Raw genomic sequence first — 15,311 nt, 5'->3', positions numbered from 1 at the left:
AACCTATGCCGCCATCTTGGTTCTCCCAGGGGTGGAGCCATTCATTTTGTTTTTTAAAGAAGCTATCCATGCACAGCAGTACAGGACGACTTACAATGAAAAGCTGCAGTCCCCTTCCTCAGAGGCAAATACTTTATAAAACAATCTCTGTTTTTAGTTCTCCTGATGGTTACTTCTATAACTCAAAGTTATACCTCTACTCCTTGATGTATCTCCTTGCTAAAATTTAGTTCCCTTATACTTCCCTTGTTTTACCAGGATTTCATCAACTTTTAAACAGTTATATTGTTTACATTTTTCTGTTGGCTACCTTTGTGACTGCTCTACTGTGAGACAGCACTTGGGAGGGCAGACTATGAAGTGAGACGCCTGGTTTTCTGCTCTGGCCCAGAAACTACAGAATTTATATCCCACCCAGAGATTAAATTTATCTCTTGAGAGAGAATTCCAACACTTTTAGGATTTCTTCTATATCAAAATTGCTTTTAATCTCAGGGGCCTCTTCCAGTTCTTAATTTCTCCCAATCTGTCAGCTCTTCTTGGTTTCTTTTATCCCTTTCTTAGGCTAAATCCAATAGCTGATGTTCTGATCTCTGTGGTACCTGTTTTTTATTTTATATACTTTTTTGTAATTTAATTTTTTCCATCACCTTTTATCCCCTCTATGCCCTCTTCCCTCTCCACCCACCCCTCTCCACCCTGCAATCACCATACTGTTGTCCATGTCCATGAGTTCTCTCTCATTTTTTTCTTTATTGCTCTATCCCTTCCCCACACCTCCCCCACCCCCCAGTTATCTGCCTGCTCTCCATCTATGCGTCTGTCTCTATTTTGCTTGGTAGTTCAGTTTGTTCTTTAAATTCCACATATGAGTGAAATCATATGGTTCTTGTCTTTCTCTGATTGGCTTATTTGACTTAGCATAGTAGATAAGAAAGTTGTGATACATTTACACAATGGAATACTACTCTGCTGTAAGAGGAAAGAAAAATTTACCCTTTGCGACAGCACGGATAGATATGTGGTACCTATTTTTATATCAATCTTGAATTAGCACTTAAAATTCCCTTTTAAATTTATATTCTCAGTAGAATACTGGTGGGAAAAGTTACACATTTGTACAAAGTGGTATCATTACATATTGAGAGGCACAGTGGCTAAGAGAATAGTATGTGTAGAGAAATCACCTAAATTTTAATGTAGGCTCTATCACTACTACGAGCTTTGCTCTTGAGCAAGATACTTAACCATTTCATTTCTTAGTTTCCTCATCTGCAGAATGAGGGTAACAACTGAATCTACCTCATAGGGTGTTGTAACGGATCATAAATACAACAAAGCACATTTAAATACACCTAATCACACAGAAAGTGTTCCAGAATTGTTGGCTATTATCTTCTTCATCGTAATTGATCTAATGCAAATGCAGTCTTCTGCTTCAGCTTGACTTTTAATAAGGTATATATGTTTTTTAACTTGTCATTTCCCTCTTGCATTATCCTCAACTACTATTCTAAATCAGCATATTTTCCTCAACTGATCTGTTCAACCCCTACTCCTCATCACAACAGAATTCTTGTCTCCTACTTTGTTAAAACAACTTCAGGGTATGAGGTATGGCTTCTCTCAGCTTTCCTCAGGCTCAGAGGATGTGGATTAGAGTAGGTTATCATCATTAGATCTGGAGTCAGATGTGGATTTAAAGCCCAACTCTGCTGCTCATTAACTATTTAGGTTGGGCAGTCAGGCAGATTCTGATCTTAAGCTCCCTAAGCCTTGGTCTCAGAAAAGGGTATTACCATCCATCCTGTTGCACAACCTAGAAATCTGGGAATCATTTTTTAGTTCTCTTTTCCCTTTACTTTCCATATCCCACAATTATGCAGGGTTACACAATTTATATAACAAACATTTCTCAAATCAATCCCCTCCTTTCCTTTTCTATGCCTACCACTTTAGTTCAGGTTGCCATCATTCCTTGCCTGGTTGAAGGCAATAGACTTTTAGTAGGTCTACATGTCTTCATTTTTGTCTTCTCAAGTACATACTCTTTGCAACTGCTCGGATTATATTTCAAATTTGACTTTATCACCACTTTGCTTATACCGTACAATTACAATAGCCCATAACATATGAAGTTCAAGCTTCTTAACAGAGTACACAAGACTTTGCATGATCTAACTTCATCTATTATCACTTCTTGATTAGACTTTAAGTATCAGTGAAGCCACACTACCTCATGTTTGCATGCTTCTGCTCATGCATCCCTTTTCTTGGAATGCCCTAATTCTTATTACTTCTTTTCATAGGGCTGACACTTACTCAATCCTTAAAACTCATCTCATACCTCCTTCCTCCTTCGTGCATGTGCGCGCACACACACACACACACACACACACACACACACACACACAGACACGTCTTCTGTTTTCCTTACCCAGGTGAGGTTAAGTGCTCTTAAATCCCCTGTGAATATCTCCATCATTGGGTTGAATGCATTGTAACGTAATGATCTTTTGTGTGGTTATGTTTTAGAATCCTATATAATAAAAGGCTAACATGCAAATAGACTGAATGGCAGAACAACCAGAACAACCAAAAAACTGGTCGCTATGACATGTGCTGACTACCAGGGGGTGTGTGCGGAACATGGCAGGTGTTGGCCACAGTGGGATGGTGGAGCAGGTGAGCAGGGGTGCCAGACCAAGGTGGGGCACCAGCTGCTGTCATCGGGGTGAGCCACTGGTGGTTGCTGAAAATTCTTTGCTCCTGTGAGCTGCGGTCCTGCCAGGTGCTTGCACCTGCTGCCGGCGCCAGCCCCACTCACACCTGCACCTGGCACCAGAGCCACCGCTCGCATCCGCTGCCAGTGCCTGGTGCCGGTCCCAATCACTTGGTGCCATCAGTGGGTGCAAGTGGCGGCTGCTGGCCCTGATCGCCCCTGAGGGCTTCTCCACCTCCCCTGTTCCTGAGGGGAAATTGGGGCAGTAGCCAACGTTCGCACCCGCTGAAGGCGCCCGGTCACGCTCGTCCCCGCTGCTGGCTCCAGCCCCAATTGCTCTGCGCTGTCAGCGGGTGTGAGCTGCGGTGGCAGCTGGAGAGGGGCTGCTGGCAGACAGGGGACCAGGGGCTGTGGTGGGAGGGCTGGGCGGGGGTGCGGAAGATGGGCCAAGACCTGCCCCTGTGCCTACCGCAGCCCCGTGGCCCACAGTTTCTTTCAAGGTGCACGAATTCACGCACTGGACCCCTAGTAAATTATAAACTCCTAAAGAAGTCAGGGACCATATCTCAACCATCCTTTTATCCCCAGTAATACACAGTGCAAAGGAAAAAATCATGCCATTAAAAATAGGGGAGGAGAACTGAACACATAGGGAGGAGAAAAGTTTTATTGGGATGTGGTTGAAAGGTCTGCAGAGGTTAAATAATGTAGAATTTTTTAAAATATATTTTATTGAGTTTTTACAGAGAGGAAGGGAGAGAGATAGAGAGTTAGAAACATCGATCAGCCACCTTTTGCACATCTCCTACTGGGGATGTGCCCGCAACCCAGGTACATGCCCTTGACCGGAATCAAACCCGGGACCCTTCACTCCACAGGCCGATACTCTATCCACTGAGCCAAAACAGTTTCTGCTAGAATATTATTTATCATGTTAAGAAATTGACATTTTATTAAGGCTATGAGAACCGTTAAACATTTTTAAGGAGAGAGATGATATGACAAAGATAAGCAGGCAACAAGCTAAGAAATAATGGGAGTTGGGTGAGACATGGGATAAAAACAGAGGACCCGAGTACTGGCAATAGTGATGAAAAGGAAAGGTTAGAGCTGAGACATAGTGGAGGGGAGGGGGGGGGACTTACTCTAAGGGGAAAGATGGATGATTGGAGAGGATGAAGTAGGAAGAGAAGTCTAGGAAGACTCAGTTTAAGACTAGTGGGCCAAAGGGTTATCTTTCAGTGAGATGGGAGTAACAGAAGATAGACAGTGGGAAAGTAATGGTTTTGGTTTAGATATTTTAATTTGAGATGGATGTGGGATATCTAGGTACATATGTAAAAGACAACAGAAAATAAGTAAGTGGAGCTGAAGACAGAGGCATGCATTAGAGCTATCCAGCTGAGAGCTGTCAGAATAATAGTCACTGTGATCATATGACTGCTAAGATGATGAAGAAGGACAGCTTCACATAAAAACTGAGAAAAGCTCATCAGAAGGTAAAGAGCAGAACCAAGAGACAGCAGTTGCCAAGAAGCCAAGGAAGGAGAGGATTTATGTACAACTTATTTAGTGCTAAACTGAATAAACAACAGAAATAGTAATTTAGATTTTATAATCATAACAACTGGGTGTTATTATTCCAGAATATATGCTGAACTGGGGTCTAATCTTCTATAAGTAAGACATAACATAGAAAGTTATCAAGTTAACTTTCAATAGGTTAAGGAAAAGTTTTATTCATGTTCTATTCTGTCATTTAAATTAGCTGTTAAGAGGAAAATTTTACGTATATAAAATTAGGTCCACAGAATAGTTATCTGCTTTTAATGGAATTTTAGGCTTTACTTTCTGAATATGAAATGAAACACTATGGAATTATTCTCCATAATATATATTTAATATATCAATTATACATTGAGGAGTCTTACAGAAAGCATTAAGCACTAATGAACTAATAAGAAACAGCCACAAAATATTACCTCAGCACCCATTTCTCCAGGAGGCCCAGCATCACCTTGAGGTCCTCGTGGTCCCTGTATTAAAATAAAATTTAAAATCTGAGAATCAAAGATTATTCTATATTTTAATTAACATGCATCTAAATATGGAATTTATAAGATATCACATGCAATATATCACAATACATTTATGAATGTTTCACATTACTTTCTTTATAAACAAAAGTATATCTCTTTTGATACATATGTGTTTCTTTTGTGAATAATAGTAAGATATGCTTGGATTCAAAAGAAAAGATAGTACTATTTATTCTTTCATCCCCTAATTTACTCACTCATCAATAAACACTCAACAAATGCCTAATAAGTATGAAATATTATGCTAAGGGGTTTCAAAAGTTATCTTATTTAATGGCCATGATGATTATAGATTTACTTAACATTCTGGAAAAATATGTGACAAAAATAGCATTTTTGAAGAAGCAAATATTTGGTCTTGAATGATATAAAACTAGGCTGTCATACTTTATCACAGTAGAGTCCAGTTGAATAATTCCTGTTTCCTATGAATGGATGTAACAATGTTCACATGGGATAATCACTAAGGTGCAGCAAAATGCATGATGGGATTGTTATAGAAATCTTGGTCACTGTGATACTGAATAGTTTAATTTTAAGTAAACAAATATTGAGTAATTACCTTACTGCCTAAACATTGAATTGGTTAATTTAAGGGATCTTCTTAGGGTGTGGAAGCCATTTAACTGGCTAGAATTATTTTAGATAAATTCATACTTATTTAGCAGCTACAATATAATGGTATTTCTCCAGTCATGCAAAAGAGCTACTTGCACTTTTTGATATTTCTGGAGAGACAGTAATTTTGATCTTTCTGGAAAAACAAAAAATGTTTTTAAGATTCAGAAAATAACAAGAGATTTGAAGTTTTCTATGAGGTTATACTCACAATTTTGTGAACACATGACTTTTAAAAAATGTAATAATGGGGGGCAAAACTGGTATGATTGGTTATCTTAAACTATTTTTCTAAATTGTTACTATTTTAAACTATTTTTCTAAATTAAATGCGCTCATTTAAAAGTATTTGAAAAGTGTGGAAAGTATTAAAAAACAGATTAAGTCAAACACCATAAATATTCTTTCATAGTGTCTTCTAATTCTTTTGTAGGACCATACTTATAATTCTATATCCTTCTGCTGTATGCTTAATATTCTATTCTAAATATAAATACTGTATTACATTTTTGTAAACTAGAGGCCCGATGCACAAAATTTGTGCAAGGGGCTCGGCCCTCGCAGCCCCGGCTTCATCCGGAAGGTCGTCTGGAAGGTCGCTCGGCTGTCTGGTCTAATAAGCATATCATGCTTTTATTATTATAGATATTTCATAACAAGTATATCCAAAGGCTACACAATATTCCATTTAATATTGCACAGTACCACAAATTAATCATTCTCTTAATATTAGATATGTACACTGTTTTTAATTCCTCTTTTTGTATAATGTTGCTTTAGTGGGTTTATTATATGCATGTTGGACCAATGAGAAGTGAAAGTTAAGATCTGTAACATCATGTGATATTGTCAAATGACTGAGATAAACTTTCGAAAGACAGGATTATAAATAAGGCTGGTATATTGGTGTCACTTATATTGTACTCTATGTATAACTATTGAAGGTATTAAGATGTCAGTGATATTTTTCAATTATGGCTTATTAAATACTAGTGGCCCAGTGCACAAATTTCATGTACATTAAAAGGGGATTAATTAGACGAAATATTTTATAATATTGCTATTTGCCCTTTCTCTATAATAGAAGTGTCAGAGATGAAAGAAAATTAGTAAAATGTATATGAAAATCTTCCTCCTGTCAGAGTCTGGGGCGCACTGCGGGACCAAGTCAAGTCCCCGCCCACCTGTGGTGCCTCAAAAATGCACTAAACCCAGACCCAGCTGGCCCCATCCCCATTGGGCTAGATCCAGATCTGGCTGGCCCAACCCCCGTCAAGCCCCGCCAGGTGGGGGGCATGGCCTCAGGTTGTCTGGCCCGGCGCCAGGGCAAGGGGTGCAGCCTGAGGTCCCCCGGGCTGGGGTGGGTGGCATACCTTGAGGTTCCCCGTCAAGCCCTGCGGGAGGGGGGTGTGGCCTCAGGTCCTCCAGCCCAGCGCCGGGGTGGAGAGTGCGTCCTAAAGTCCCCTGGCCTGGCACCAGGGCGAGAGGCACAGCCTGAAGTTCCCCATCAAGCCCCTCCAGGCAGGGGGTGCAGTCTCAGGTTCCTTGTCAAGCCCCACCAGGCAGGGGGTGCAGCCTCAGGTCTCACGGCCTGGCACTAGAGTGTGGGGCATGGCCTCAGGTCCCCTGGCCTGGTGCCGGGGCGGGGGGCATGGCCTGAGATCCCCCATCCCAGTGCTGGGGCGGGGGGGGGGGTGCGGCCTGAGGTCCCCTGTCAAGCCCTTCCGGGTGGGAGGCCACGGCCTGAGGTCCTGTGTCAAGCCCTGCCAGGCAGGGGGCGCGGCCTGAGGTCCCCCGTCAACTCTGCCAGGTGGGGATGTGGCCTGAGGTCCCCTGTCAAAACCCTGCTGGGCAGAGGGTGCAGCCTGAGGTCCCCCAGTCTGGTGGGGCTTGATGGGGGACTTCAGGCTGTGCCCCTTGCCTGAAGGGGCGTGGCCTGAGGTCCCCTGTTAAGCCCCACCATGCGGGAGGCTCAGCCTCAGGTCCCTGCTGATTGCTCGTTAAGGCTCATTATGGGAACTTGGCCTCTGCTGTGGGTGCAGCCATCTTGTCTGTTACTGCATGACAGTCAATTTGCATATTCCTGCTTTATTAGATAAGATTATGAGTAATATTTAAAAATTTATGGATTATTCTCAGAATGTATTCCTATCATATTATAAACACACTGAAAGAAACATCTTTGTGCACAAGTCTTTGTGTATAGTCTGCACTTTTCCCCTTAGAACACAGTCTGAAATGTATTATTTGGTCAAAAGTCAAGTCAATTTCTTAAAAGGTTGCAATAATTAACATTAAAAAAGCAACATAGAAATATTAAAACCTATTTCTTTGAATGCATACCAAAACAGAATACTTTTAAAATTCTTTGTTAATATGATGGATAATCGAGTACTTTAAAAGTGTCTATATTTAATGAGTTTGGTGTAATATTTTTTTTTCCATTTGTTTATCAGCTATCCATGATATTCTATGTGTTTCTTGATCATGCCCTTTGCCCACATATTTTGGGAATCACTTAAAAATATTTGTATATTAGGGACATTATGTATTAATCTGTCCTATTTTACTGCTAATTTCCACCCATTTTGTAGCATGTCATTTTATTTTTAAAATATATTGTTAAGGATAACCTTCCACCTACTCTCAAACATTATCACTATAGAACACTTGTAAATACACAAAATTAAAAATTACCCCAAATAACCACTGGAACCACTTAATACTTTGGTGTATCTCCTTAAATCTTTGAACTTTTTTAAAAATTAGGATGAGAAAAGTTTTAAATTTGTATATAATTAAATAAAGCCGTCAGCCTTTTATTACTTTTTAAATCATATTTAAATTTAAACATTTATTCCTATTTAAAAATTCATTCACCTACTCTTATTACTTATGATTTAAAAATATTTATTTATTTAGGTCATTGTTTTTATGTACAGTTTGAGGTGAGAATCCAGATGATGTTTTTGAGTTGTAAACTTGGAACCTGTATGGTTTTGCAAACCAATGTCACCCCAATAAATTCAATTAAAAAATACCTCTTAACCAAGTATCGACACTTCCTATTTTTCACTTTATGTTGTAGTGAACATAACTGCTTAAGGCTTCCTTAAAGAGATCAAGTTGTTCTATGCCTTCATGTCTTTCCTCATGTTCTTCCATTCACCCTAGAGTATTTTTTCTGTCATATTCTCTTGGCTACCTCTAATTTATCCAAGATTCAAACCAACTGCCGTTTCCTAAACCAAATCTTCTGGGAAATGCATGTTGGGCTAAGTGCATTTCCTTTGTGCTATTTTAGGACTGTAAACTAACCTCTATTTTAGCACTTATCCTATTATGTGGAAATGATTTGCTAATGTGTTACCTATATTTCTAATACGTGTGAACTCTTCATGTGTTAATGAGCCCCTCAGCATTCAGCACAGCACTTCACTACTGATTTGTAACATTGTCCTCATCAAATATTAAAATCTTCTATATATTTTTCTGTTCCACATATCTGTATGTCTATATTTGGATCAGTGTCACAGAATTTAATTGTTCTAACTTTATTATCCCTTTTAAATTCAAGTAACATTATATTTTATGCCAGGTTAAAAATATTAAGCTATTTTTCCTGCTCATTCGTATTTATCATTAGAATAATTATACCAAGCCCCTATGCCCAATTTATAATAGGAAATAGGATTGGGTTAAATCTAATACATTAATTTTAAAAGTATTCGCCTTCTATTTATTTGTTTGTTTGTTTGTTTATTTATTTATTTATTTATTTATTTAAATGTGTTTTTATTGCTTTGAGAGGGAGAGGAAGGGGGAAGGAGAGAGAAAGAAACATCAGTGTGAGAGAGAAATATCGATTGACGGTCTACTGGGAATTAAGACCGAAACCAGGCATGTGCCCTGACCAGGAATTGAACCAGTGACCTTTTGATGGATGGAAGGAACCCCAACCAACTGAGCCACAGAAGCCATGGCTTTATTTATTTATTTTCAAAAAATAATTATTTAATTTTCAGTCTTCTATTTAGATAATAATTTTCTTTTCTACTTAAGTTAGTTTCTAGATTGCTTAGCCAATTTTTGAAATTTTGATCATATTTTTCTTCTTATTGAAGGCAATTTTATACAGTTGTGCACTGTACAAATCCAGGAGTACGATATGCATCAGTTTTGCATTGATTAGACTTTTTTTTTCAAATGTGATTAAATTCTAGATTAGAGATCAGCAAACCTTTTCCTAAAGGGCCAGATAATAAGTTATTTTAAGGTGTGGGTCATGTGGTCTCTGTCACATATGTCAACTTTGCTGTTGTAGTAAGAAAAGAGACGCTGAAACCGGTTTGGCTCAGTGGATAGAGCGTCGGCCTGTAGACTGAAGGGGTCCCAGGTTCGATTCCGGTCAAGGGCATGTACCTTGGTTGCGGGCACATCCCCAGTAGATGTGCAGGAGGCAGCTGGTCGATGTTTCTCTCTCATCAATGTTTCTAACTCTCTATCTCTCTCCCTTCCTCTCTGTAAAAAATCAATAAAACATATTTAAAAAAAAAAAGGAAAAGAGACATATGTATATGTGAACGGTTATAGATGTGTTTCAACACAACTTTATCTACAAAAGGAAGTGACTGACCTGAGAGCTATAATTGCATATAGATTCACAGTTTTGCCTACATACTTCTAAAGGAATCTAAGGTTGTCATGAAGATTTTAAGATAGGTTCTGATTAGAGCTGAACTGGGTATGTGTTTGATTTTCCTCTCACCTCTTTCAGTCTTCTCTTCAGTTCATTCCTCTTCTATGAACATTTATTAAATGTTGACTTTTTTTTTTAAAGCTCAGATCTTTTTCTTCTCTCACTCCAATATTCTCTCCCTAGGTCAAAGACTCCAATATTTTAACTTCAGTATATTCCTCTGCTCTGAGTTCCATATCTAATTTTCAACTTCACATTTGTCGAAGACACCTCAAATCTAACATAGCTAAACTGCCCTTATAACCTGCCATTATCAAACCTAGCTTTCTGTTGTTATTTCCAGTTTTAGTAAATGATATAATTATCTCATTAATTCTTCAAGCCAGAAATGTAGGAATTGTACTTCACATACAGGATATCTATCTCCTGTTGATTTTATCTCCTTTTGATTTTTTTTTTTTTTATACCTTGGCACTTCTTTTCTCTGCTAATCTAAAGGGTTCTGTCATCTCTTATTTTGCAACAGAAAGCAACACTCTTTTCCATTCTTGGTCCATTACAGTTTGAACTCTACCTTGTGGTTTGAGTGATTTTAACAAAGTAATAATTGGGTCATAAACTAGTCCCATCCTTTCAATGGCATCCCTTTGTTCATAGGATAAAAATACAAATCCTTGTGAACATGGCCCATAAAGCTGCATGTATTTTGTCCCCTGCCTCCCTTCCCATCCTCATCTTGCACTTACTTTTATCTGACTCTGTGCCACAGCCATGCTGGCCTTTTTTAGATCTTTAAATAAATATGTAGTGCTTCTTCCCAGGTGCATGACTTCTCTCTAGAATGACATTTTCCCATGTTTGCCTAAGTAACTACTATTCATCCTGGAGATCACAGCTCAATACTCCTGCTCATGGAAGCTTTTCCTAACCCCAGTTAGGATAGTGTCTCTTCGAACTGAATTCCTATATGTTAGAGCATTCATCTCACTTTTAAATTATCCATTTATCTCTGTTATTAATTAATGTGTAATTCTATCGTTAGACTGAAAACTCCACGGTTACCACTATAATCCACAGGCAGGTTCGTAATAAATATTCGTTTATTGAATGAATGAATAATAAACTATCCAAATCCCAATACTTGTATTGCAATGAATAAACCAGTTTTGAATCTTGTTTAAGAAAAAGAGACAACTCTAATAGGTGTTGGCTATAGAAAAGTTGTAGTCTTCTATTTTATTATTTTCAAAATATAAACATGTTTCAATATCTCTTCCGCATCCTTCATTTTACCAATTTACTTCTGTTCTTTTCTGTACTATGTCTTGGCCAGGCAGCTCAAATATATGAAACAAAACCTATTTTATCCATTATAAATTGATTTATATTTTATTTACCAACCTCACTAACCCTATGACCTGGATGTCAGTATTTAGGTACTGTTAAGCCATTTAGTCATTTATGACTACAATAACAAATCTTTTCTTGTGTAAGGTTGAATATATATTGTCTCTGCTGTTGTCACAGCTCTATTAACACACTTACTTTTATTTAAATGTGTTCTTTATTAAGAATGAATTCTCATCCCACTTCACTCCATCTAATATTACTGGCTGAATGATTATATCACTGGGATATGAACTTTGGTAAATTTAAGCTTAATAAACATTCATTAAGTAGATATAATGTACCAGACATTATACCAGGAAAGAAGATTGATAAGAATAACTTTTTGACTTTTAGAATTTTCCACTTGTTACTAGCTAAAAAATTATGCAAAGGCCACCTGTAAGCCATTGTGTCAACTGATGCATAAGATCAACCCAGTAGCTTGAAAGACTATATCGTAAGTCTTAGAAGCTTGTTACAACATATTACATCTGATACCATCCCAGAAGAATGACTTCATAGGCAATAAAAAATAAATTATGAGAAACTAGGTGTGACAAGGTCTTTTTCACAATTCATTTTCCATGGAAACTCTATAATTAAATTATATTTATCTAATTATGATGCAAGGTTTTGTATTATTGAAAAATATAAAGATGAACTTACTGGTTCTCCTGCAAGTCCCCTGTCTCCAGTACTCCCAGGAGGTCCTTGTGAACCCTGAACAAACAAAGGCAAACTTGAAAAAAAAGTGATGCTTGAAAATGTTTTAGACAGTCCCCTTACCTCAGCTTTCTTTTACAATTGTCCCACCTAACTTTTCTGTCTACTTCTATTCTTTCTTTTTTCCTTTTGTGGTAAAATATACATAACATAAAATTCACCATTTTAACAGTTTTTAAATGTACAGTTCCGTGGCTTTAAGTACATTCACACTGTTGTGCTACCATTACCACCATCTATCCTTAGACCATTTTATCTTTCCAAAGTTAAACTCTATACTCATTAAATAATTGCTTATCTCCCTCCTCCATTCCTATGGCAACCAACATTCTAGTTTCAATCTCTGAATTTGACTACCTCATATAAGAACAAATATATTTGTTCTTTTGTGTCTGCCTTATTTTATGTAGCATAATGTCTTCAAGGCTTATTATCCATGTTGTAACGTGCGTTAAGACTTCCTTTCTTTTCAAGGTTGAACAACATTCCATAATATGCATATACTACATTTTGTATATTCATTTATGTGTCAGTGAACATTTGGGATTTCTACCTCTTGGCCACTGTGAATAATGCTCCTATAAACACTGTTGTACAAATATCACTTTGAGTCCCTACTTTCAATACTTTTAGATATATACCTAGAAGTGAAATTGATAGATTAAATGGTAATTCTATCTTTAATTGTTTGAAGAACCACCAAATAGTTTTCTACTATAGCCCCACCATTTAACAACCCCATCAGCAATGCACAAGGATTCCAATTTCTCCACATTCTTGCCAACATTAGTTAATTTTATGTGCATGTGTGTGTGTTTCTTTTCTTTTCTTTTTTAAAAAATAATAATCATCCTAATGGGTAGGAAGTGGTATTTCATTGTGGTTTTGATTTTCATTTCTCTAATGACTAGTAATATTGAGCATCTATTCATGTGCTTACTGGTCATTTGTATATCTTCTTTGGAATAATGTCTATTCAAGATCTGTGCCATTTTTGGTCACATTTTTGTTGTGGTCAAGCTTTAGGAATTCTTTATATCTATGTGTATTTTTGTATTTAATTCCTTTCCTATACAGTGGCTAATAATTATGCATAATTATTTTAAATTTGGATTTTTAATAACTTTAATATTAACAAAAGTATTCTTACCCAAAAATAATATCCTTATAATGTGCTAAAAAGTATGGTTTATGCCCTTAAAACCTGCTAAAGCACAAGGATTTTAGGCCCTAAATGACCAAATTGGAGCCCTCCAATGTCTTCTGCCCCCCCACATTTTATACCATGCCATCTATGCTACCATAAAATTGTCTCTTATATGTGGGGGTATATTCTAAAATGTTACATAAAACTCTAAATGAAATTCCAGGTCCTCTTTGATTCTCCTATTCAAAGATTTACTGAGCATGTACTGTGTACCAAACACTGATGACTACTAATCTATAATAATAAAAGCGTAATATGCTAATTAGACTGGACAGCCAAACGACCTTCTGGACGTCATTCCAGACGTCTTTCTAGATGACCTTCTGGACGAAGCCGTAGTGGTGGGGGCCAAGGCAGAGGTGGTTAGGGGTGCTCAGGCAGGCAGGCGAGCAGTTAGGGGTGATCAGGCAGGAAGGCAGAATGGTTAGGGCAATCAGGCAGGCAGACAAGTGGTTAGGGACAATCAGGCAGGCAGGCAGAGTGGTTAGGGGTGATTAGGCAGGCAGGCAGGCAGAGGTGGTTAGGGGTGATCAGGCAGGCAGGAGAGTGGTTAGGGGCAATCAGGCAGGCAGATAAGCAGTTAGGGGCAATAAGGTAGGCAGGCGAGTGGTTAGGGGCATTCAGGTAGGCAAGCAAGTGGTTAGGGGTGATCAAGCAGGCAGGTGAGCAGTTAGGGGTGGTGATCAGGTAGGCAGGCAAGTGGTTAGGGGTGATCAGGCAGGCAGGCAGGTGAGCGGTTAGGAGCCAGTGGTCCCAGATTGCAAGAGGGATCCTAGATTGCGAGAGGGTGCAGGTCAGACTAAGGGACTTCCCCCCACCCCCGTGCATGAATTTCATGCACCAGGCCTCTAGTGATATATAAAATACTGTCCTTGTCTATTTGAAATCTGCCTCCTTTATATTACTGGCCTTGGGAAAATTGGCAACTGTACAGTGGCTCACAATTACTATTTATATTATAACTAAAAGCTAAGAGAAAATATGATATTAGATTAGAAGTACAGATATTCAAAATTTCTAGCCACATGCAATCTTCTAAGTTACAATCATTAATGCTATGTTTAGTTATGCATGGTTCTCCTGTTGGAGAAAGAAAGATATATAAAATCATGGACTTCCATCTGACTAAGACCCTGTTTCAGTAATGAAAATCATATGCTACCCATTACTCCAGGCTCCTAAATTAAGTGACAGAATCAACATAAGGGATCCTAACTGAAACACACAGTGAAAATTTATAACCTTAAATAATGTATGCTTAGTTTGCTTTGTAAAGTATGTTTGCACACAGTATCAGCTTCATATATACTTTTAATGCTGTTAATGGTGCATAAAAGCTGTTTGGCAAAGCTATGAAATGACTTAAGTGGACTCTATTTTTATTGGAGATGAAGAAGAAAAGCAAAAGCTGGCACAAAATAAAAATTCCCTTTAAGGCTTTACAGATGCTACTGAAAAGACATTATTTGTAGTAGACCCCCTTGCTCCATGACTTGACCTCAGCAATTATGAATATGATGACCAGGACAATAATGACTGTGATGGTTGCAATTTATTGAGAATCTGTGCCAAACAAATAACAAACATCATTTGTTATAACAACAAGAAGTATCTAATTTTAAAGATAGGGAAACTGAGGTCCTATAATCTGTTCAAAGTGGAAACAACTAGTAAGTGGTAGAACCAATATTTGCCCTCCAATATGCTTGATCCAATGACATGCTCTTCCTCTATACCAAACTGCTTTCTACTGATTTCAATGAGGAATCATTCAATGCCTTTTCCCCTTTCAACAAATATATAGAGCATCCTCAAAGACTTTTTATGAGAATAAGCAAGGGACCATATAAATAT

General features: G+C 38.0%; 1 protein-coding gene across 1 annotated transcript in view; it reads right to left on the bottom strand.

Annotated features, from left to right (window-relative positions):
* COL24A1 (collagen type XXIV alpha 1 chain) overlaps window positions 1-15,311 on the bottom strand; it is a 314,245-nt gene that overhangs the window by 103,552 nt on the left and 195,382 nt on the right. Inside the window, exons 32-33 of the mRNA XM_059688981.1 lie at window positions 12,194-12,247; window positions 4,705-4,758 (exon numbers count right to left, since the gene is read on the bottom strand). Of these exons, the coding sequence (XP_059544964.1) occupies window positions 4,705-4,758; window positions 12,194-12,247 (108 nt within the window). The remainder of the gene's footprint in view (window positions 1-4,704; window positions 4,759-12,193; window positions 12,248-15,311) is intronic.

Source organism: Myotis daubentonii, chromosome 3 (assembly GCF_963259705.1).
Source record: "Myotis daubentonii chromosome 3, mMyoDau2.1, whole genome shotgun sequence".
Lineage (NCBI taxonomy): Eukaryota > Metazoa > Chordata > Mammalia > Chiroptera > Vespertilionidae > Myotis > Myotis daubentonii.
This window is presented reverse-complemented; position numbering and strand designations above follow the sequence as displayed.